This window comes from Ictalurus furcatus, chromosome 4 (assembly GCF_023375685.1).
Source record: "Ictalurus furcatus strain D&B chromosome 4, Billie_1.0, whole genome shotgun sequence".
NCBI lineage: Eukaryota > Metazoa > Chordata > Actinopteri > Siluriformes > Ictaluridae > Ictalurus > Ictalurus furcatus.
This window is the reverse complement of record NC_071258.1, coordinates 9,883,908-9,909,495: the sequence shown is the minus strand read 5'-3', so window position 1 is coordinate 9,909,495 and position 25,588 is coordinate 9,883,908. Positions and strand designations below refer to the sequence as shown.

Sequence of the window (25,588 nt, the reverse complement as noted above, 5' to 3'; positions counted from 1 at the left end):
TCTGTTTCTTGTTCTTGATTTTGCTCTATGTATTGGATTTGCTGAAAGCTTTCCTAATAAAGCTTTTGTGTAATTGCACTTGTGTCCGTCCCTGCCGCCTGACAACAAGGCAGGTAATATCTTGTTTATACCATGGCCGCTTACTGCATTTAAAAAAAACAAAACAAAAAAACAGTGAGTATGTTTTCCTTACTCATATCTAAATTATATGAAAATAGCAAATATAGAAAAAAAAAATTCATTTAACTTTGTAGTCCCCTACCCTCAAATGCTATGGTTGCTATGGGCATTTCCACATACTGTAGCTTCAATTCAGTCACAATATTCTTTTGTACATACTTAAAGATGTACTTCTTTTGTACATTATCAAAGAATTAAACGACAATTTATTGGGAAAAATAGCTTAGGCTTTAATCAACATTACATTTAACAGCAGATAACCTTGCTGTTTTGTAGCACTAATGGTGCATTCTTGTCCCATGGATATAACTGTTATTAGCATATTCCAACTAGGATTACGACTTAGTCACATTGACCTCTGAGTGGTAATTCAAAATCTTTGGAGCTTTCAATCAGTCACATTGTCTCCAACCAAATGCAGAAGTGAGGCAACTGAGTACATAAATGTGCTGAACATGCCTATAATTAATTCAACTAATAAATTGCAGCACACACTTCAGTTATTGTTCAAATAAACACAGCTATGTAATAATGCTAGCTAATATTAGATTAAAACTACAACTGCCATTTTTATCTAGTAAATGAAATGGGAACACTTGAATTCCCCTCTTGTCCTCTTTTTTCTCCCACATGATGTGAATGTGACATAACACTGCTGCCTTACATTCTCTCACACATTAAAAAAAACGTTCCATACAAATCATTTTTCTTGTTGTCGTTTAGAATCATGGTTCTCAAAGTGGAATCCGGTGACCTCCAAGGGTCCGTGATGCTTAGACAGGGGATTTCATTTTGTTTGGTAGAAATCATGATCCATCATTATCAAAGTTATTATACGCATGTATTACTGAGTTTTATTAATCATTTTTGAATAGTTAGTCACTCTAATTGAATGGGTTCCATCCCAACCTGAATAATCCAATAGCAAAGAAAGTTCTGGAATAAAACACTCTATGGCTCCAATAAATAGCCATAATATTATTATATACACTGAAATAAAGTGCTAAATATTTTGACAGTTGAATTATATATGTTTCCCCCCCCAGTTATAGGGGTCCCTAGCTGCAAAAGGCTTGAGGATCCCTGGTTTAGCAGTATGATAATGAAGACCAGTATAAGTATAACAACAACAACAACAACAACAACAAAAAGTTACATAGAAATATTTATTTAGAACTGTGAATAAATTTTTGACTGGATCTAATTTAGAGGTGTCGCAACAAAACAAATGAAATCATACCTGCCAGCTAATCTCAAGTATTTTTCATAGCTAAGGTATAATGAAAAATAAATTAAAATTTCTAAAAGTTAGCACTTTTATCTATTGCATTATGAAGAATATGGAAATGTGTTCCAACATTGTGTTCTGGTTAAATAGTGTTTGGATTATGGATAAAGACCTAGAGTGAGTGTGATAGTGTGCATTACTACACTGAATACCATTTCTGAATGTTCTTGTGCTGCAGCTTTGCAATGCTTTTTTTTACTCCCTGCCACTTCTCCGAGAACGAAGGGACTCAGCCATTGTTGTCCGACATCAAAGCGTCTCTCGGCAACGTCTCTCTGCTTTACCGCCGCTTTCTCTCTGCTGCACGGACAACATTAGAATGCCATCAAACACTCGCAGCCTGTCTTTGAACTGTCTGACACCGTTTGCCTTGCAATTTGCATGCCGCACATATTCCTGCTCTTTGTTATTGAAATAAATCTAAAAGGTTGTAATGGAAAAGGAAATGAACACATCTGTCATGCTTAAGGGATTTATTGAGGCAAAAAAATTCACAAGGCTGCTTCTACCAAATGCTGCAGATTTCTTGGAAGAATGTTCTCACACTTTTTATGTACACTAAATGTACTTTTTTAATGCATTTTTATTTTATGCCAATCTGAGCTCATTAAAATTATACATTTGAATGAGTGATATAGGCAGTGTGAATAAATTTGTAAGAAATAAAGTTGTAAGAAAAGATATGAGTGCTAACCACGCCCCTAATACTGAATGCACACTACATGATTTTAGACCAGATGTCCCTGTCACAAAGCAAATTTTGTGCCCAAAAACAAATGTCTGTGGCAAGATTTTCCCAGTCTGCGAGCTGTCGCAGTATGCAGTCTCCATTTTTTCAGTATTTTCCAGTCTTTTCAGTATTTGTAATTATTTTTGTAATGTGAACACCTCTTGGGTATATAGCAAAAGCAGTGATGAGCAACAGCAAATGAGTTCAAGAAGAAACAATCATAAGCACAATAATGATTGGATTGCTATAATAAATTATTTGGCATGTCATTCAAAAATGGTTGTTTGAAACAACAAAAATAAAAACCAAACAAACACCACAGGATTCCTGGTGACGCACAGTATAAAATTAGCTATCATTCTTTGCACTCTTATCTCCAGTTCTCTTTGCAGAACAGACAATACTCAATGCTGATGTCTCCCCAACCAATCCTTCCTCCAAATTTTTTTCTTGTATTTCTCTCTGTATTTCTGTACAAAATAGTGCACAAAAAACCACAACATCCAGGCTCCAGCTTGAAAATGTTACATTATAGATTTCTCTCATCTTTATTTTCATAAACGCCTTGTCTGGTATCTCTCCAGACTGTGAAAGTTTGTGTAGTGTGTGATCCTCGTCTACAATTGAGCGTATGCATTGATATCAGTTTCCCACCGGAACATGCCCCCCTCGGCTGGACTGAGTGGCAAAACATCCAGCAAAATGGCTGGTTTTAATAGGGGAAGCTGCGAAAACGCTAGTATAACTAATGATTATCAGATTAAATTAAAGGCAGTTGGACTCGACAGTGACCCTTACAACGTGCCCAAGAACATGTGGTCCATGGACATTGGCATGTGGCCAGAAATCGGTTTTCCCGACATTTATATGTAAGTGTATTCGAGGCTGGGGAAATACACTAAGCAAAGCCTGAAGGCATACAAAAGCCTTGGTCCTACTTCAAGTCGGGATTTGTTGGAGAAATTAAAGTGACAATAACACAAATAAACATTCTGGTTGTATGTGGACAGGTATGTACAAATATTTTTATTTTATTCTATAATTTTATCTGGTAAACCATAAGCTAGCTAGTCCTAGTTTGTTTATCGCTAGCACTGCTTCTACTTACTAACGATATAGATTTGTGAAGGTAAAACACAGTTAGAGAATGAATGAGCCCCTGTTATTCATCAATGGAAATAGGCTTAGTTTAAAAAGAAATATGTAGCAAATTATTCATTGTTGTACAACATGAATACCACATGCCAAAAGAACTTACACTTACACTGTTTGACTTAGTAAAAAAGGACTGAATGGTTTTTTGGCACTCTGTAAAAAGATAGCTCTGAATTCTTGTTGAATCTGTTATCACAGTCGATCGCACAACAGCTTTTTCCCATTTTAGATGCATTTTTTCTGTGTTTTCGTGGAATTCACTCTGTACACTAATGCTGCCGCTCAGTCTTTTTGTGACTCAGTGGGCGTGACCGTGGCGACTTCCGTCAACCATGACGTCATGTGCATACCCTCTATTGCTCGTTTAGTGCACACACCGCTACATTAACAAAACAACTGTTCACAACTCATGTATTGTGAGCATTACAGTGATTCTGAGATTTTAATGACTGTGCTCTAATGTATATGTGATCAATAAAGACTCATCACTAGCCTTAATATATGTAACCTTTCACACAAAATGAGCTCATTCTGAATTTGCAAGGATGAAATCGTGGTATGTTGTAAGTCTTTTGATGCAAAAGTCAATGCTAGTCCTATGATAGTGTGTGATTGACATCTAAAATAAGCATTAGGACTTATTTGATTGTTGGTATGCACATCATACACACAGACGCACTTCTTTCACACGGGTATGACTGTGACCTTTTTTGTTTTAGAGCAGAAAAGCAAATTTATCCAAGCATGTGAGACAATATTGTGGTACACTACATCCCTGCATATAAATTGAGCAAAATTGTGTGACTTTATCATAGAGAGAGTTGTTAAAGCTACACAAGCTCATCACACGCACATCTGCAACTGAGAAACAGCAATTGTCTGTTTGTCTGTGTGCTTGGAACCCCCATTTACTCTCTGACCTGAGAAAGATGGCTGCTATTACACCAGCAATCACAAGCCCCAGTATGATAGAGAGAGATGGCAGGTGTGCCGGAGACAAGAGAGAGGAGACATTAAAGAAATAGACAAAGGGATAGCAAAAGTGATTGAAGAAGGCTGAGCATGAAAGAGAAAGGACTGGCTGATAGAGCAGGAATAAAAGACATTTCAGAATGTGTGTGAGTGTAGGCTTACTCACAGGGTGGTGGTATGGCAAAAAATACACTATATAGCCGATAGTTTGTAGACATTTTAGCATCGCATCCATGTGCTTGTTGTACATCTCATTCCAGGCTTAGACCCCCTTTTGCAGTTATAAGAGCCTCCACTCTTCTGGGAAGGCTTTCCACTAGATTTTGGAGTGTGGTTTTGGGGATTTGTAATCATGCAGCTACAAGAGCATTAGTGAGGTCAAGTACTGAGGTCAGGTGAGAAAGCCTGGCGTTCCAATTCGTCAAATGAAAAAATGTTCAGTAGGATTGAGGTCAGGGCTCTGTGCAGGCCACTCAAGTTCTTCCACTGCAACCTTGCCAAACTATGTCTTCATGGCGCTTGCTTTGTTCACAGGGGCATTGTCATGCTGGAACATGTTTGGGTCCCTTAGTTCCAGTGAAGAGAAATTGTAATGCTACAGCATACAAAGACGACAAATACAATTGTGTGCGTCTAACTTTGTGGCAACAGTTTAGGAAAGGCCAGTAGATGGGTGTGATAGTCAGGTGTCCACAAACTTTTGGCCATATAGTTTATCACAATATTTGAACAATAAACAATATAGTGTAGATGCCATTATAATTAGTTTCGCTAGTTAACAGATGGTCAAAATTAAAACATGCCAAGCCATCCATATAATTGTGTAAACATTATACGTTGACAAGCTGTATATCTGCAATGATAATAAATCTACATACCACATTAGTTGCTAACTACTTTTATGTCAGCATGCACTGTCATAGAATCGCTAGTCTGGAGGGATGCAATAGTACCCTGATAAAATTGCCTGTAGTTCACTTTATATTAAACTTCTTTTTACATTTCTGATTATAGCAGGCAATGGAAATGTAGACTGCTGATAATTTAAGTTTAACTGCAAGAAATTGTAGTAAAGCAGTGGGATATAGGATAATGCCTGTCTTGAGCGAGTCTAATTACTGGTATCAGCACTAACAATTATTACAACAGCTATAATGATAATAATACATCAGCCTGATAATAATACATCAGACTACAAATTCCAATACCATTACTGTATATACTACTACTGCTACCACCATTACTACTACTACTACTACTAATATTATTATTATTAAGAAGAAGAAGAACAGACACTAATAATACTGGCCCATCAGTTTTTATAATCCATCACTTCTGATGCATTTACTGTCTTTCCTATAACAGATCAGTTGGAATCAGTTGTACATCGGAGAATCCAAGAGCAGATTGACTGATCAAACTTTGGAACCCCATGGAATGAATGCCATGTTTTTGCAACAGCTATTACCCTATTGGCAAAAGTATGTGGACACATGAACAAAACACCCATATGAGGGTCTTCCCCAAGCTGCTGCTACAAAGTTGAAACACACAGATGTATAGGGGGTCTTTTTATGCTGTAGCATTAACATTTTCTTTCACTAGAACTACGGGGCACAACCAGAAAATACCGCTGGGCACAGAGCAAGATCCATGAAGACATGGTTTGCCAAGGTTTGTGTGGAAGAACTTGAGTGCAGTACTCTGACCTCAACCCCACTGAACAGATTTAGAGCTCGTACACCAATTTTACTCAAGGCCTCCTTGTTGGACATCAGTGTCCAACCTCTTGTGGCTGAATGAGCACAAATCTGCACAGCCACGGTCCAGAATCTAGTGGAAAGCCTTCTCAGAAGAGTGGTTATTATAGCATCAGAGGGGAACCAACTCAATACTAATGGCCATGGTTTTAATCTAGGACTTTTGAATGGTCACATGCCCACATGCTTTTGGCCATATAGTGTACATCATTAAACCTGTTGAATATCAACCAGTTTCACCTCCTTATAACCTCAGAACCATGGCTGATGATGTACTTTTGTCTGAAATGTCCTGTTTCTCTGGAAAGCGTGTGTACTACACTTAATTTTGACAAGATTCACTGTCATTACTGAAGTACACTGCAGTGCTGGCAGTGTTTAATAAGTTCTCTCAGTGTAATTGACTGTAATGTTCACAGTTTAATCTGATTTTAGTACTTGACATAAAGTAAATAAGCATTGAGGCAGATGTCTTCAAAAGCTCACAAAAACCTTATGATATAATAAGAAAAAATTACAAACTGGCAGATTTTAATTACACTACCAGTTTAACTACTGGTTTAACTACACTACTGGTTTTAAAGCGGTCATGACATGAGAAATGAAATTTTCCTTGATCTTTTGACATCTAGAGGTCATTGTACCATTAAAACGTCCTGTAAGTTTCATAGCTTAATATGTCCTCCTCCGTGCAAAAAGAACATTTATTTAAACAAGCTCCAAAAAAACGACTTGTTAGGACGTCGCAAGATCTGTGGCATCACACGGGCAAATACATTTGCATATGACTGCCCCTTCAGAAAGACATTGACACCTACGTAGGCCCCGCCCACTGCTACTCAAACAGTTTTGCACGTGTTATGGCAGGGGGCATTGATAATTATTTAATAGGCAAAGATGTTATCCAATCATAGCAGTGGGTGGTTACATTGAAGTCTTAAAGGTAAAGGACACAAAAATTATCGTTTCTGCCAGAGGGTCAGAGGCAGGGTGGAAAAAGGTAATAAATTACTACATTTTTAAAAATGTTTTTTTGTGTGTGTGTGCAAAAAACTTTACTGATATTATAACTACACCTCAGGGAAGATAATAAAATGTTTAAAAAGTGTTTAGTTGTTGAGGACATTCTCCTTCCACTTTGTGATCTAGATGCTACCTTTACGTTAAACTCTAATTTCTGCCAATTTCTGTGATTTCTGTTGTGGTTAAAAAAAAAAAAACAACAACAATAATAATTTGATTTGTGATATACTGTGAAATCTACAATAAATGTGCTAGAATGTCTTTCTGCATGAACTCTGAATGGAGTTGTGTTATAAGCACTCACAAAATCTGTAATATAAATCTAAAAGTGTATTGTGACATAGTGTGTCTGTGTGTGTGTGTAACCAAACACAAATAGATTATTCAGATTGAACAGATAATGTGTTTTAAACAAATATAAATACAGACACACATATGAGGTGCAGTATCCTTTATTTGAGAAAAAAAAAAACCTTGGCAGAAACCTTGTTTGAGACTAGAGGACTTTGTAGAATGCATCAAAAAAGTCCTACAAGAGAAAAGGTTTTACATTCATGTAGGGAGGAGTGAATACTCAGATATGCTCAAATACAAACAAAGAAACAAAGGCCATGTTCATTAATATGTATATACAGCGTTTATTTATGATATGCTCACAGTGCTGGCATTTCTACTTCTGAATTGTTTCCAGTGTTTCCAGTGTTACTAGGAACATAGTGGTTTCCAGGGACAAACAAACAAACAAACAAATAAATAAACATTTCTGGTTAAGGCCACATCCACTTTGGGTTTAAACACGAATACAGATATGAATTTTTGGAGCACTAAACAGTTAAAGATACAGACAGTGGAATTGTGTTACACTCCTGGTGTGTGTGTGTGTGTGTGCGTGTGTGTGTTGCTGATGATAATAGTGAAGCAGTGAAGGTGAGAAGTATATCTGACAGACACACTGGCCTTGTTATTCTGAAAGACTGAGGAGTGGACTGTAAGCGCTCGGCCCTGCTCAGCCCTGATACTGTTACACACACTCCCAATGCAAAAGAGCAAAAGTACCCTTTATTACAACCCACACTCACACTGCCTGTAAACCAACATTGTGTGTGTGTGTGTCTGTGTGTGTGTGTGTGTGTGTGAGAATGTATGCATGTACCAGAAATAGATGCATCACCTAGCGGACACAGAAAAAGAATCACAACAAGAAGAACAGATTACATAGAGAGGGAAATTAAGCATGAAATCAGGAGTGTATACTTAGCTCTGGATGCACTTCTCTTTATTCCAAGCCTTCAATGGCTGGTCAGGAGCTCCTCCAGAGGGCACACCGGACATGGACTGATATACGATGTGTGTGACTGGAGCGTATGTTGGCCACACTTCCTCTTGGCAGCCCGCTGTCCTCTTTCTCTCCCATCAGAGCATTATTTATGAGGCCTTAGTTCATAAGAGGCCATAACGCTTCATTTCCCAGCACTCTTTCTCCTCTGTGGAAAGGGCTGCTCCCACATAAAACTGCAGTTTATTGCTCCCTGGAAGCCACCAAGCTTGTGTGTGTGTGTGTGTGTGTGTGTGTGTGTGTGTGTGTGTGTGTGTGCTACTTATTCTGTCATCTGTGTGTTAAATATGAGCTGAGGGGAAAAAAAGCCTGGCTATTGTACCATTGGGTTGCCAAAGCACTTACAGTGTATAACAATTTCCTAAATAAATAAATAAAGAATATATATATATATATATATATATATATATATATATATATATATATATATATATATATATATAATTATTATTATTATTCTTTTTTAAGTGCTGTAGCTTTTATAGTGCATATCCATAGTGATGATGACCAGGCACTACTGCACTGCTGCTTCAAACACAGTGGAGGTGCAGAGCTTGCCACTCAAGGCAAAACCATGACATAGAGAGCACCAAACAGCTCATAGAGAGAGAGAGAGAGAGAGAGAGAGAGAGAGAGACAGACAGACAGACAAACGTGCAGAGCAAAATTTCAGCACACACATCAAAAGTGATCAGGCATTGCATTCAATATGTTGCTGGCAAACACACATCATGCATGGAGAATCAAGCCCAGAAGAGATTTGCTGCTCAATTCAGGCCTGTTGGAGGTCCACCACAACTTCAACCAGCAAAATAAAAAATGAGAATAAGGGTACTTTCAACTGAATATTTTTCATTAAGATTATACTTCTACAATTTTAGATAATAGGTAGTGTTATATACTTGTACATCTGCTCATTCATGTAATTATCCAATCAGCCAATCATGTGGTAGCACTGCAGTGAATAAAAGATACAGGCCTAGAGCTTCAGTTAATGTTTCCATCAAACAAAAATGTGATCTCAGTTTCTTTAAAAAATGGCTTGGTTGTTGGCACCAGATTGGCTGGTTTGAGTATTTCAGTTACTGCTGATCTTCTGAGATTTTCACACACAGCAGTCACAAAGAATGCTGCGAGAAAAAAAAAAGTTTTCCAGTTTTCCAGTTCTATCAGGGTTACGCATGTAATCCTGTTCCTTGAGAAGGGAATGAGACATTGCGTGAGCTTCACGCTGTGGGAGCAATTTACAAGCACACTTGCTGTGTTCAACATGGTCTCTGCAGCCTCGGTTGAGAGACCAGAATCTACGAGCTGGTGCCCCTCAGTGGCTAGACCCACAGTTTCCATCGTTCCGTCTGAGGGTGATAAATCAACTCTCTGGCTTGAGACAATAGACAATGTGAACAGGAATCTCCCAGGGAGTGCCATCCAGCAGGGGTATTATCTCTGAGAACCATATTCGATCTGGCCAATAAGGTGCTACTAGCAGCAGGCATAGACGGTCTTGGCGAACTCTCACAAGAACTTGTGGGAGCAGAACAATCTGGTTCCAGTCCTGTCAGCCAAGAAATGGAAATTTAGGATATAGTGGACACAGCTCACTGAAACAGGACAGTTGCCTAGTCTTTTTAGTCTTCTCAGGCTCACTGTCCAATTTTGGTGTGCTTGAGCCTGTCTCGTTTCATATGAAAAGATTAAACTTATGGTTAAATATGAGGCTAGTGTTTGTACCATTTCTTATGATTTACTGTGTAAACCTCTACTTTTTATTTCTTATGATCAACCACATTCTTCGGATTTCTCATGAGATCAGGTTGTAAGTTGTTATGTCAAGTGCAATGAGAGCAAACCAAAATCAAACCACTCCATCAGCAGTGCAAAATAAATTAAGGTTCTTGAATATTCTGCTTGAATTAAAGGAATGACGGCTACTGTTTTTTACTGAGAGTGATGCCTGATTTGTGTTTGATGGATTCAATTTTTGCATGGCACTTGCTGCTGAAAGTGCTGAATGTTGGAATGTTTTCTAGAAAAGTGCATGCGATTCCTTTGTTCTTGTGTGTAATTTTTCGTTTGTTATAATTGATTATTTCTGTTAGTTGTCAAATTTGGAGTATACCACTCACTGGCCACTATATCAAGCATCCTAATTTTCCACAATAAAGCCTACCACTGACCTTAAAGATAAGCACATGCTTCTAGAAACAGTAAAAAGACTCGGCAGCTTGACTTATGTAGTTCATCAATGGTGATCACTGCAGTTCTCGGTGAGGTATCTGATTGTGAATTGTCCTCCATTTTAATCAGCCAGAGAGCTAGATATCTGAAGTTCAGTTAGCACACACTGTTAATCTGAAGTGTTTGCTGCTGCTGGTAGATAAATAATGTAGCACACAGCTAATGATGTGTAAAGAGGAAACATTTTGACTAAGGTGATACCTCAAACCATCACCTGCATACCAAACATTCATTTTTCTGTGGTGGTAAAAACAAATCTAAGGATGAAAAAGCAATGTGTTTGAAAAATCTTACTTTACCCAACTTTGCTAGTTTTGAAAGCTCTGAACTGCAAGTTGTGGAAAAATATTTTTTAAAGCGCTCTGGTGTTATTTTGACATACCTTTTAATTTTTAACTTATATAATATACAATAACACTATAACCTACTGTCTGTTATATTAATAAAGTATTACGAGCAGCACCACTGGACCATTAATTGGAACTACATGAGGGTAGTTTAATTAATAATAATCTGGAGTCACTACACAGAAATTCAAGTGTGTGCTTAAACCAAGTGTTAATACAAGGAACTGAACTTGTGTAAATATTTACATAACTTTTTATCTTACAGTCCCTGTGAAGTGCCTTGAAATGCACAGCGATATTTGATGTGTTGATGTGCGTATGGAGTGACTCCTCCTCCTTTTTAAATAGCCAATAGCATTTAGCTTACCTCATAGAGGTTCTAGACAACATTTGATTGGACAGAAAATCTGATGAGACGCTGAAGTGCGGGATGATGTCATCAAAATTGTTGATTCTTATTGGTGGTAGAGAGAGTCTGTACATTTCGAATGCATTTATCTTCTAAATGCTAATTTTGTCATTGTTTCGGAGCACACTAGCTTTTAGATAACCTTAAGGCTAACATATTCATACTAAAAGTCACAAAACTTCTATTTTGAATTCATGTGGACTTTAGGTTGCTAAATCTGAATACTGCCTTACAGGAAAAGGTCCTTACATCAAATATTGCTCTCTAATTGCAGACGTACCAGTAATCTTGAAATCAGTGCACTGCAAAAAAACAAAAAAAATGCATTCCCATTAAATATATTGCGGTACAATAAAACTACACAACATCCTCCTATCTTGAAATTTCATTTCATTACATTACATTTGTTATTCATCTTATTCATCTTAATGTTTGCAAAAATTTTTGACTTGTGCCAATAATTCTGCAGCTGACTGGCACCTGGAGATTTGCAAAGATAACAAATGATTGGAGAAAAAAGGATGTGGAAAGAAAAGAGGGTCGGAAATGTCAAAGAGAAGAGGAGAAAGTAAAGCAGGGGGTATGGGACTGAGAGATAAGACAGCCGTGGACATGATCAGAGGGGATAAGCTGGGCTTCTGCAGCGGTATCTCACTCAGTCAGACCTGAGGCACAGCTTACCACACACATACACACACACATACACACACACACACACACACACGCACACACACATTCACTCATAGTACAATACATGCAACAGTGGCCTTACTCCAAAACTTTGAGGCTTTTTTTATGCACAAACTAAAAACTATTAAGTATCTCAAGTTGGTGAATAAAGAATGAACTTTTGGAAATTTCTTTAGTCTAGGGACCCAAGGATCACTGTGCTGTTGTGCTCTTTTATCTGAATGATAGAGAGAGAAAAAGAGAGACAGAAACCTGGATTATGTTCAGTGTCCTTGTGAACAACGAAGCGCCTTGGCAAGAACTGTTCTCAGGACAAAGTTGATAATTGTTCACTGCAGAGGGCACGGGTGCTCCCTGATGTTCTACTGTATCACAAAACTCTTTCCCTCTTACCCTATGTCTATCTATCTTTTCCACCATTCAAGAACTTTAGTCTGAGGCACAGTATTATTTCAAATGATGTTTATTCATTTAGCAGATGTTTTCATCCAAAGCGACTTACAAATGAGGAAATATAAGCGATATATCAAGCGGAGAACAATACAAGTAGTGCTATCATACAAGATGTTTTATTGAGTTCTAATGAAGCAAAGTGTGCAGAGTAGAGGTGTAAGAGCCAGTGTAAGTGCAGGAAGTTTTTAAAAAAAATTTTTTATTATTTTTTATTTATTTATTTATTATTAAATGGGGGACATTTGGGGAAAAGTTAGGGGTTAATTAAGTGTTCATGAAGAGTTGGGTCTTATTTACTCTGCATGTCTCCCTGGTAATTACAGAAAGGCTATAACCTTTGTATAGGCATTTATCCAAAAATGGCACATGGAAATTAAAGGAATACTCCACGCTCCACTTTTTCACTCTGATTTGTATCATATGTGCTGTAAGTAATTATACAATAATGCTGACTTTTACTGATTAAAAAACAGAAAACCTATTTACTCAGCACTCACTTTTAATATATGTGTTTCGATAATATATATTTTGAAATGGCAATGGTTACAATAAATGACTTAGTATTAGCATGTTTGCCTCGCACCTCTATGGTTTGGAATCCTGTTCGAATCCTGCCTCTGCCTTGTGTGTGTGGAGCTTCCTGTGCATCAGAGTTTTCCTCCGGGTACACCAGTTTCCTCCCCAGTCTAAAGACATGCATTGTAGGATGATTGGTATTTCCAAATTGTCCGTAGTGTATGAATGAGTGTGTGAGTGGTGAGTGTGTGTGTGCGATTGTACCATGTGATGGGTTGGCATCCTGTCCAGGGTGTCCCCCGCCTTGTGCCCCAAGTTCCCTGGGGTAGGCTCCAGGCTCCATCGCGACCCTGTGTAGGATAAATGGTATGGGAAACTGATCGATGGACACATGGATGAATGGATGGATTTTGAAACTGCAGTGGTTACAATAAAGTTCTTAGTATGAGACAGACATAAGGGAAAGTTTTAACAAACTGTTCTTGTGGATTTTTCTTTCAACACTGGTGCAATCACTTTGCAAGTGAAAACATATTGAATATGGGCACATTTATCTTATTATGAGATTATTATAAAAAAAGATGATTTAAAGCTTGAAATAAGTAAAAATGTCTAGAAACAAGTTTAGTAATCATATTTTTGGTTTATTCTAGTGTTAAAAAATGTGACTATATTCAAGATATTTTCATGTGCTAAGATGTCATTATTTTCAGTAATAACCCTGTTACTTCCTGTTAAATATTTCTTCTTTTTTTAAAAAAAAATACACAGAAGTTGTTAGGGAATGGAGACGAAGGCGGATGCAAGTGCAGATAAAGTTTAATACAAATTAAAACAAAACAGGATCTCTAGAACGTGTGGCAAAAACATAAAGACTAGGAAACAAAAACATAGAACAATGAACAGAACTCAGCAGCAGAAACAACAGCAAAGTAAGACAAACAAATGATAATGTGTGCAGTGCAAAACATGACTCATATACAAGTGATCATTACCCCCAAATGTGAATCAGGTGCATATAATCATGTGACATGATCAGGTGAGGTGCAGTGGCTGATGGGAATCGTAGTTTCTAGTACTTTTCCGGTATTTACATAACTCAAGTATACTTCTATATAACCTTAAGCTACATAGGCTATATTGGCAACACATAATCAGAGTTTCTCTCTGAAAAAGTACTCTGATCTCTGAAAAGACAACCTATACAGACTTAGAATTTAAATTGCAAATAGCTTTGACTAAAAACATTCATCAAACCTTCAAGAAATGTAAGTGTTTATTGACGTCAACCGCCCTTCAAAGTAGTTTTTCCGTTTATTTACTCAATAGCTCTTGTCTATGGTAATCCCCCATATGCTTCAGATACAGTGAATACAGATTAGGCTGAAAATTGCTGGAGTACATAGACTGCAGTTTTTCTGTAATCACCAACAAATTGTGCAGAGTACATGGACTATAAATCAGACTAAAGTCCTGGAGCAATAGATAAAGAAGGAGGGAGAGAGAGAGAGAGACAGAGAGAGAAAGATAGAGTGAGAGGATATTTGGAAGGTTAAGGTATCTGACTTTAATGCCTCTTGATGAATGAGTCATATTTTACATTTTCTACTTTGCTTTAAATTCATAGCTGAATGAGCACAGAACGAACTTACAGGTAGAGTCACATTTTCCAGGGACATGCCACTTTATTTCTGAGACAGCAAGTCTTTCTTTCTTCAACGGTACATAAATTACCCCAGAAAAGAACCTACTGTGCCAAATTTACGCTAAAAAGTGATGCTGAACGCATGGCATACTGCCCAATCTGCAGTGTCATTCACATGTCCCAAATAACACGTTATTTGGGAGCTTGCAGCTTTGTGAGTTAATATATGCATCACTATACATTTCTTACTGTAGAGCTAATGAATATGTTTGTGTGTATGTGTTTTCAGTGGTGTTTGATGACTGTGAGGGGAATAAGGATGCGGCGTTTGAAGTGTCCCACCCCGACTTCCTGATAGATGAGGACCTGAATCTGGTCCCGAGACGAGATGTAGTTGACAGTGGGACGGTCATATTCATTCACTGGCTCAGTGACCATGCTGATGACACAGCACAAGTGGACATAATTGGCGCACCGTCCCAATCTACCCATACACTCAGGGTAAGTGTGTGTGTGTGTGTGTGTGTGTGTGTGTGTGTGTGTGTGTGTGTGTGTGTGTGTGTGTGTGTGTTTGTTTGTATGTCCGTCTGTCTTTTTTGTGGCTTTACATGCTGAGGCATGTGGGGTTAGTGTAAATGTGTAATGCCATGTGAAGTGGTGTTTCCGTTCTCATTATACTCTAACTTTTTATTCTCTGAGTTTTTAGCCTATTTAGTATAATAGAAGTTTTTATTTATTTATTTTACTTCATAGGGCTGCACGACACTGATAAAAGCCCTTCATGCCAAGTGACATAAACTCAGTTCAGTTATTTTATTTGCACTTTTGCATAAAGCAGCTTTATAGAAATCTGGATGTATATTTAGAAGCATATATGAGAACCAACCAACAGAGGAACCAGACTCAAAAGGGAACCCATCCTCTTGTGGGTGACCGCGGAGTGTTGGATTATAAATCATTACAGTGTACAGGTATAGACGGGTGTAAATTTCTTGAAGGTATGTGCACATTGTGAATAAGATTCCAGAGAGGAACTCAGGACAGTCTATATGATTTTAACAGCAGTCTAAATCTACACTATTCAGGTGAGATTATCCACTGAAGCAATGTTGAGTATTGGGCATATGCTTTTTTTAGGATGTCTTTGAGATATCCATGTGGGAGCATCTTCAGCAGCAGAAAGTGAGTCACAAGTGCAGAAATCTCCAAGCAGAAGTAAAGCATCAGGATGAATCAAGCAGGTCCAGAGGGTGAGATAAGCCACAATAGTAGATGTGTTTCAGAATAAGGCATCACATCAGGTAGCAAGAGTACATGTATCGCTCGACAGGGAGAGAGGACAGATTATTAGGTATGCTCTTATTCAACAGTGGTTTAAACGGGCGTACATTGTGAGAGACTATAGACTCCAGCAAGTCTAACAGTATACTTGGACAGTATAACAAAAAGGGAGGTAGTAGGGAGCACAGGTATAAACCTACATAAACCTTTAGAAATACTTGGAAACAGGCATCAGCTGATAATGACCACTTTTGTGAATTTTGATGTTTGCTGACATAGCAGCTGAGTCAAGAGACATAGATTTGGATTGACTTAAGGTTGTGTTATGACAATTTTCTTATTTCTGCTTATAAGGTTTGCATGAATATTAATGTTAATGACAGAATTGTGTATATTTCTTCTGACCCTAAATTAGAGTTTGGTTTTGATGTATTTCATCACCTGCATGTGTCTACGATATAGCTACAAAATCATTTTTCATGGTGTTCTAATTTTATGTCAACAAAAGTCTGTCATTTGTTGCGTTGATCGCCTAATCAAAATATTTTACCCCAATTTGGTCACCTACCAATTCCCACCTACCAACAATCTTTCAATTGTCATACAACAGAAAGTGAAGGCAAAAATGGACTTCCTTTAAAACATGTGAAGCCATCCATAGGTGCTCGTGCTGCATCACAGGATGACTAAAGCTCTACTGCTCATAAGGTTGTGAGTTCAAAACCCCAGCACTGCCAAGATGCCACTGTTGGGCCCTTGAGCAAGGCCTCAATTGCTCAGATGTATAAATTAGATAAATGTAAGTCACTCTGTATAAGAGCATCTGCCAAATGTAAATGTAACTACTGAAGTCATGTACAACAAAGAGCTTACAAAGCTAAAGAACAGGGTCTCACTGTCAAAAAGTATTAATCAGGAGACGGGTACAAAAGAATTTCCAACACATTAGATGTACCATGGAACAGCGTGAAATCATCATCACACCACAGTGACATTACCAAGAACAGGATGTCCCTCCAAGATTTACAAAAGGACAAGAAGAAAACTTATATTATCCTAAATTAAAGAAGCTGAAGGAATATCGGAATATTGCAAGTCACTCCCTGAATTTGACAACAAACGCCGTGTATTCTTCACATGTCTGGGTTATGGGGTAGGGTGGCTAGAAGGAAGCTCTTTCTCGCAACAAACAAACAAACAAACAAATAAATAAATATAAAACAAACAAACAAAAAAAACAGCTTGAATCACAAAAACAAGACAACTTATCACCCAAACAAACATCATACCCACGGTGAAGCATTGTGCATGCTATGGGGCTGCTTCTCTTTAGCTGGGACTAGGACTCTAGTCAAGATAGAGGTAATCATAGATAGCTCCACATACCAATCTATTTTGGCAGAAAACCTGCAGGCCTCTGTTAGACAGCTGAAGATGAAGAAGAATTTCACCTTCCAGCACAATAATGACCCAAAACACAAAATCCAAGTCAACAATGGAATGGGTTCAGAAAAAGATCAACATTTTGGAATGAACCAGTCAGAGTCCGGATCTTATCTTGAAACCTGTGGAATGCATTAGAGAGAAGATCCCCTCACAATCTGATAGATCTGGAGCATTTTTACAAGGAAGAGTGGAATAAGAGTGGAATTGCCAATTCAAGCTTTGCTAAGCTGGTAGACTCTTACCCAAAATGATTGAGTGCTGTATTACAAGGGGCTTGAACAAAGTATTATGTAAGGGGTGTGCACACAGATAGGTTAGGGTTTCTATACGTAAGGTTTTTTTTTTTCCTTTTTTTTTTTCTTCTTTTTTTTAACTTGAAATTTGTTGGTGTTACCACATTAAAGGTGGTAAAATATCTGACATGATTTATATTGGTTTAATTTTTAACAAGGGTATGTAGACTTTTTATATCCATTGTATTTAGTACAGTAGTACAGAATGGTAGATCATTTCTTTTCATAGTACAATTGTAACAATGTTTTATATATTTATGTTGTTTTTTGTTCACTTTTGTCTATGTTTATTGCATTGGCATAAAAAAGTTCCTTACATCATTACTGTCAACTACAGTGCCCTCCACTAATATTACCACCCTTGGTAAATATGAGGCTGTGAAAAATGGTCTTTATTGTTTAACCTTTTGATCTTTTGTTACAAAAATTCACAAAAATATTCTGCTCTCATGGATATCAAACAATTGCAAACAAAACACAGGTTTATCAAAAATATATATCTTTGTTAAATATAATTAATTCAGTCAATATTTTGTGCTACCTCCCTTTGCCAAGATAACAGCTCTGAGTCTTCTATAATGCCTGTTGAGGTTGGAGAATACATGGCAAGGGTTCTGAGACCACGGCCCATTTTAAGCTTTCTGGCAGAGGCAGTCTGGTTTTCATTTAATATCTGCTGATATTTGATTGAGTCCATGATGCCATGTATCCTTACAAAATGTCCAGGTCCTCTGGCAGAAAAACAGCCCCAAAGCATTAAAGAGCCACCACCATATTTAACCGTGGGCATGAGGTACTTTTCCATTTGGCTGCCTCTCTGTGTGCACCAAAACCACCTCTGGTGTTTATTGCCAGAAAGCTCTATTTTAATTTCATCTGACCATAGAACCCGGTTCCAGTAGTGTCTGGCAAACTGAAGACGCTTGAGTTTGTTTTTGGATGAGAGTAGAGACTTTTTTCTTGAAACCCTTCCAATCAACTTGTGGTGATGTAGGTGATTTCGGATTGTAGTTTTGGAGACTTTCTGACCCCAAGATGCAGTTTCTGCAATTCTCCAGCTGTGATCCTTGGAGATTTTTTGGCCATCCTCTTCACAGTGTGTTTAGACAATACAGACACACGTCCTCCTCTAGGATGATCCATAACATTTCCAGTTGTGTTCACATCACAGCTTTAATATTCCTTGGTCTTACTCATTACTTGACTAACAAATGAATTTTGCCTATGTGTTACCTCATATTTGTACCCCTGTGAAACAGGAAGTCATGGTTGAACAATTTCCTGTTCACCCAGGTGTACTAAAATATTTTTTTAAAATATCAATGGGAATATACTTCAAATATATTTTTCTCAGGGGTACCAATAATTGTTGTGCCTATATTTAACACCTATATTTAACAAATATATATTTTTGGATAAGCCTGTGTTGTGTTTACAATTGTTTGATATCCATGAGTGCAGAGAATTTTTGTGAAGTTTTTTAACAAAAGATAAAAAGGTGATCAGATCCGGTGACTGAGAAAGCCACTGAAGAACATTCAACTCCTTGTCATGTTCATGAAACCAGTTTGAGACGACTTTTGCTTTGTGTCATGATATTAGAAGATCGTGGCCATGAATGGACGCACACGTTCAGCAACAATACTCAAATTGGCTGTGGCATTCAAGTGATGATTGATTGGTATTGACAGGCCCAGAGTGTGCCAAGAAAACATTCCCCACACCATTACACCACCTCCACCAGCCTGGACTGTTGACACAAGGCAAGTTGGGCCCATGGCTTCATGCTGCTGGAGCCAAATTCTGACCGCCAAACATCTGTGTGCCTCAGCAGACATTGAGATTTATCAGACTAGGTTACATTTTTCCAGTCTTTAACTGTCCAAGTTTAGTGAGCCTGTGCCCAATGCAGCCTCAGCTTTCTGTTCTTTGTGCTGACAGAAGTGGAACCTGAAATGGTCGTCTGCTGTTGTAGCTCATCTGCTTCAACTTTTGACATGTTGTGCATTCTGAGATGCTTTTCTGCTCACCACAATTGTACAGCATGGTTATCTGAGTTACTATAGCTGTTCCATCAGCTTGAACCAGTCTGGCCATTCTTGTCACGAGTTCCCCTTTAAGCAGCGCGCTGTGGAGCATGTGAGCGCGCGTGCACGAGCAGGTGCGCGAGCACCTGCTTTTCCCTTGTGGACAATCGTGACATTTTGACACGTGCGTTTGTTTATGTTTCTGTCATGTCTCCTCCCTGTTCTGTCATTGGCTGGGATTTTCAAGTGTGTCTGAATTGCCCTCAGCTGCGAGCATTTACGACACTGATCATGTCCACATATATACCGCGCGCCTCCCAGCACACAACGCGGAATATTATAGTAGCTTAGTTTAGAGTCCTTACGATAGTTAACCATAGTCTTAGTTCATGTCATGTTTCATGGTTCATGTTTAGGTTCATGTCTAGGTTCATGTTTAGGTTCGTTAGTTTTGTTCACGCTGGTTTCTCCGCTACCAGTCCCGCGCTATTGTTCATGTTTCTTGTTTTGTTTCTCGATCCTGTATTTCCGCGACCTTGATTCCTGCCTCGCCCCTCTATGCCTGTTTGCCGATCGCCTGAACTTTGCATGTTACTGGATTACGTTTGTGGATCATGTTTTGGATTTGTCTGCCTGTCTCTCTCTTAAATAAAACTGTTCATACTGCACTTGCATCCTACCTTATCTCCATTACGTCACGATACGTGACAGAATATTCCGCCTATCATGAATGCAGCACGAGAATGAAGAGGATGCAGAACCCGGAGGTCCACGCCAATCATCCCCGCCTTGGATTCTATGCAGTTTTCACAATGGACTTTCATGGACCTTCCCGATCGGTATGATGGCTCCTTTGGTTATCCGGACTATTTTATGATAGACTGCCAGAGTTACTTCTCAAGCCTGTTTGACCCGAAGCTAAGGGAGAGACAATGGATTAAGTTCATGATGTCCTGATTTTTTGGCCCAGCTCGCAAGTGGGCACAGCGAATAGCAGCCATGAGACCCCAGGTACTGGAGGACAGTAGGCAGTTTTTGGACCTGTTTCTGAGGGAGTTTGGAGAACCAGGGCAGAGCTACAACTTGGATGAGCTGTTGAAGGGAGTTAATGTGGCGAACAGTGCTGATCTTCCATTCCACATGCATTATGAGCGGATGAGCCACCAAGTTGATGTTAACACGAACAACCAAGCTCTGCGCACACCCAAGCCTGTTGACCAAGTTCCGTTAAAGTCCAAGCCTGCTGACCCAGCTGACCAAGTCATGCTCATGTCCAAGCCTGCTGACCAAGTCATGCTCATGTCCAAGCCCGCTAACCAAGTCATGCTCAAGTCCAAACCTGCTGACCAAGTTCCGTTCAAGTCCAAACCTGCTGACCAAGTTCCGTTCACGTCCAAGCCTGCTGACCCAGTTGACCAAGTCATGCTCATGTCCAAGCCTGCTAACCAAGTCATGCTCAAGTCCAAACCTGCTGACCAAGTTCCGTTCAAGTCCAAACCTGCTGACCAAGTTCCGTTCACGTCCAAGCCTGCTGACCCAGTTGACCAAGTCATGCTCATGTCCAAGCCTGCTAACCAAGTCATGCTCAAGTCCAAACCTGCTGACCAAGTTCAGCCCACGCCCAAGTCTACTGACCCGGTCGCCCAAGTTCAGCCCACGCCCAAGTCTACCGACCCGGTCGCTCAAGTTCAGCTCACGCCCGAGTCTGCTGACACGCACAGCCAAATTCTGCTCATGCCCGAGTCTGCTGACACGCACAGCCAAGTTCTGCTCACGCTCGAGTCTGCTGACACGCACAGCCAAGTTCTGCTCATGCCCGAGTCTACCGACACAGCCGCCCAAGTTCTGCCCATGCCCAGGGTTCACCTGGTGACCTCAGAGCCCCAGCCTGAGATCTACGAGGAGATCTCAACTCCAGAGCTGCAACCTTCCTGTTCAGCTGTGGACGTCACTCAGCCTTCCTGTTCAGCTGTGGACGTCGCTCAGCCTCCATGTTCAGCTGTGGACGTCGCTCAGCCTCCCTGCTCAGTTGTGGACGTTGCTCAGCCTCCCTACTCAGCTGTGGACGTCGCTCAGCCTCCCTGCTCAGCTGTGGACGTCGCTCAGCCTCCCTGTTCAGCTGTGGACGTTGCTCAGCCTCCCTGCTTGGCTGAGGTCGTCGCTCAGCCTTCCTGCTCCATGGCGAACATCGTTCCCCAATCCTGCTTCGAGGAGAGCTACGCTCCTCTCCTTGGCCTCACGGAGACCCACGCTCCTCTGCCTGGCCTTACAGGGGACTTCGCTTCGCTTTCCTGCACTCCTGAGTACAGCGCTCTGTTTCCCTGTTCAGCCGAGGACGTCGCTCTGCTTTCCTGCTCCGCCGAGGACGTCGCTCTGCCTTCATGCTCTGCCGAGGACTTCGCTCAGCCTGCCTGCCCTGCTGTGAATGTCGCTCCGCTTTCCTGCTCCGCCGAGGACGTTGCTCCGCTTTCCTGCTCCGCTGAGGACGTCGCTCTGCTTTCCTGCTCCGCCGAGGACGTCGCTCCGCTTTTCTGCTCCGCCGAGGACGTCGCTCCGCTTTCCTGCTCCGCCGAGGACGTCGCTCAGCCTGCCTGCCCAGCTGTGGTCATCGCTCTGCCTTCATGCTCCGCCGAGGAGGTCGCTCCGCTTTCATGCTCCGCCGAGGACGTCGCTCCGCTTCCATGCTCCGCCGAGGACGTCGCTCAGCCTGCCTGCCCAGCTGTGGTCATCGCTCTGCCTTCATGCTCCGCCGAGGACGTCGCTCAGCCTGCCTGCCCAGCTGTGGTTGTCGCTCTGCCTTCATACTCCGCCAAGGACGTCGCTCTGCCTTCATGCTCTGCCGAGGACTTCGCTCAGCCTGTCTGCCTGGCTGTGGTTGTCGCTCTGCCTACCTGTTCAGCCGGGGACGTCGCTCCACTTTCATGCATCGATGAGGACATCGACCTGTTTCTCTGCTCTGCTGAGTACAGCGCTCTGCTTCCCTGTTCAGCCGAGGACGTCGCTCTGCTTTCCTGCTCCGCCGAGGACGTCGCTCTGCCTTCATGCTCCGCCGAGGACTTCGCTCAGCCTGTCTGCCCGGCTGTGGTCGTCGCTCTGCCTACCTGTTCAGCTGAGGATGTCGCTCTGCTTCCCTGCTCCGCCGAGGACGTCGCTCTGCTTCCCTGCTCCGCCGAGGATGTTGCTCTGCTTTCCTGCTCTGCCGTGTACGTCGCTCTGCTTTTTTGTTTCGCCAAGAACGCCGTGCGGTCACCAGGCTCTGCTTGGGACATTCTGCCCAGGGGGCCGGGGCCGCCAATGGAGATGGATGTTTCATGGCACTCGGGGAGGAGTGCCCTGGGGGGGGGGGTTCTGTCACGAGTTCCCCTTTAAACAGCGCGCTGTGGAGCATGTGAGCGCGCGTGCACGAGCATTTGCGCGAGCACCTGCTTTTCCCTTGTGGACAATCGTGACATTTCGACACGTGCGTTTGTTTATGTTTCTGTCATGTCTCCTCCCTGTTCTGTCATTGGCTGGGATTTTCAAGTGTGTCTGAATTGCCCTCAGCTGCGAGCATTTACGACACTGATCATGTCCACATATATACCGCGCGCCTCCCAGCACACAACGTGGAATATTATAGTAGCTTAGTTTAGAGTCCTTACGATAGTTATCCATGGTCTTAGTTCATGTCATGTTTCATGGTTCATGTTTAGGTTCATGTCTAGGTTCATGTTTAGGTTCGTTAGTTTTGTTCACGCTGGTTTCTCCGCTACCAGTCCCGCACTATTGTTCATGTTTCTTGTTTTGTTTCTCGACCCTGTATTTCCGTGACCGCGACCTTGATTCCTGCCTCACCCCTCTATGCCTGTTTGCCGATCGCCTGAACTTTGCATGTTACTGGATTATGTTTGTGGATCACGTTTTGGATTTGTCTGCCTGTCTCTCTCTTAAATAAAACTGTTCATACTGCACTTGCATCCTTCCTTATCTCCGTTACATCACGATACGTGACAATTCTACTTTGAACCCTCTCTCATCAACACGACACTTCCGTCTGCATAACTGTCGCTCACTGGATGTTTTGTGCACCATTCTGAGTAAAATCTAAAGTATGTGAAAATCCCAGGAGATCACCAGTTATAGAAATACTCAAACCCAGCCTGTCTGGTACCAACAATCACGCCACGGTCAGAATCACATTTTTCCCGAATTCTGATGGTTGGTGGGAACATTGCCTGAAGCTGCTGGCCTGTATTTGCATGATTTTATGCATTGTGCTGCTGCCACACGATTGGCTCATTAGATCATTGCATGAATGTGTAGGTGTACGGGTGTAGCTAATAGTGTTCTGTGAGTGTATAATCATCCAAAATTTCATAATTGTGATCTAATAACAGCCGTTGACTATTTTAAAATTACCTTTTAAATATTTGTGTAGTTTTATGTTATCATAAAAGGCTTATGTAGGTGTCATATAGCTCTGTGAACACTACCCGTACATAAAGTGTTACCTCTCGTTTATTGTAATTTCTATACAGACTTTGTCTTTCTGGCTATTCACCCATACTGGATGAAGCATTACTGGCTTTGGGAAAAGTCTTTCCCAGTTTTGTGCGCTCTCAGTGCCCTTGTCTGCCATGATGAAAAGATTTCCCAGACCTGTCATTCCCTGACTCTTGCCAGCTACCACTGGTGTCTTTCTGGTGCTGTTTCTATAGCTCCAGGTCTAATAAGAGGGTGCTGGAGCTTCTGGTGTGTCACCACTCCTGCTGTTGTTTACTCTATTCTCAGCCTATCATTCTCCTGTTCTCCAGTGGTGCTCTGTGCTGGAGAACAGAAATGAATTAAACCCCCTTCATTATAACAGTATAATGTTAAAGCTGATTTGGATAGACACTAGAGCTAGAGCAATCGCACTCTCACATTTGAAAGGATTGCTATCTTCCTCGTCCCACTCTGAATTGCTCTTACAGTGAGCTCCGTGCAGCTTTAGAATATTGAAGTTTGCTGCACACAATGACACAATTCAGAATGGAGCAGTGAAGTGCGAGCAGCTCAGGGCTTTTCGCACCTTGCCGCGATTTCCGTGTATCCACTTGTGGTGACAATAGCAATGGCTGAGGGATTGGCAGAAGCGAGGTGAGATGTATTAGAATAGTCATGCGTGAAGAGGCAGAATTAAGGTGTGGAAAAAAGCCTCATTATAGATCATTTGGCCTGTAATCTCCGTCAGGCTCAGTGGGAGAAAAGTAAATAAACACACAACAGCACTGAGCCTGAAGCTGCTAGCCTGCACTCAGCTGTAGACCTCACAGTTGTTTTGGTGAGAGAATAAATGCAGCATTTGCTTTATTTGTCAGTTTTATTGCATGTTGATTATTGATAAGTGTGAGAGGAAATGGAAAAAATGTTTTTTTTGGCCCCAGAGGCCAGCTTGGTTATGGGAGCTGCTGAAGAGGCAGAGCTCTGATAAATGGAGGCTATTATGTGAAGTCTTATATTTCACAGCATAATTCACAGGCTTGTGCACAGGATCGATATACGAATTAATGAAATAGCAGATTTCAATAGGAAATGCATGCAGGGGATATGGCACACTGTTGATTTTTATTTTCCTCCATTTTTGTTACCTTGCCTTTCGAAGGTAAATAAATAGAAAGCAGAAAGCAACTGTATCACACAACTTGAATATAGGAACTAAATACTAGTATTTTGGGGGTTTCCTCCGGGTACTCCAGTTTTTTCCCCCAGGCCAAAGACAATGATTGTAGGCTGATTGGCATTTCCACATTGTCCATAGTGTGTGAATGTGTGTGTGAT

General features: G+C 40.7%; 1 protein-coding gene across 1 annotated transcript in view; it reads left to right on the top strand.

Moving 5' to 3' along the window:
• The window catches only part of cdh13 (cadherin 13, H-cadherin (heart)), a 444,891-nt gene that overhangs the window by 143,825 nt on the left and 275,478 nt on the right, over nt 1-25,588 (top strand). The window contains exon 3 of the mRNA XM_053622850.1: nt 15,032-15,243. Within this exon, the coding sequence (XP_053478825.1) occupies nt 15,032-15,243 (212 nt within the window). The remainder of the gene's footprint in view (nt 1-15,031; nt 15,244-25,588) is intronic.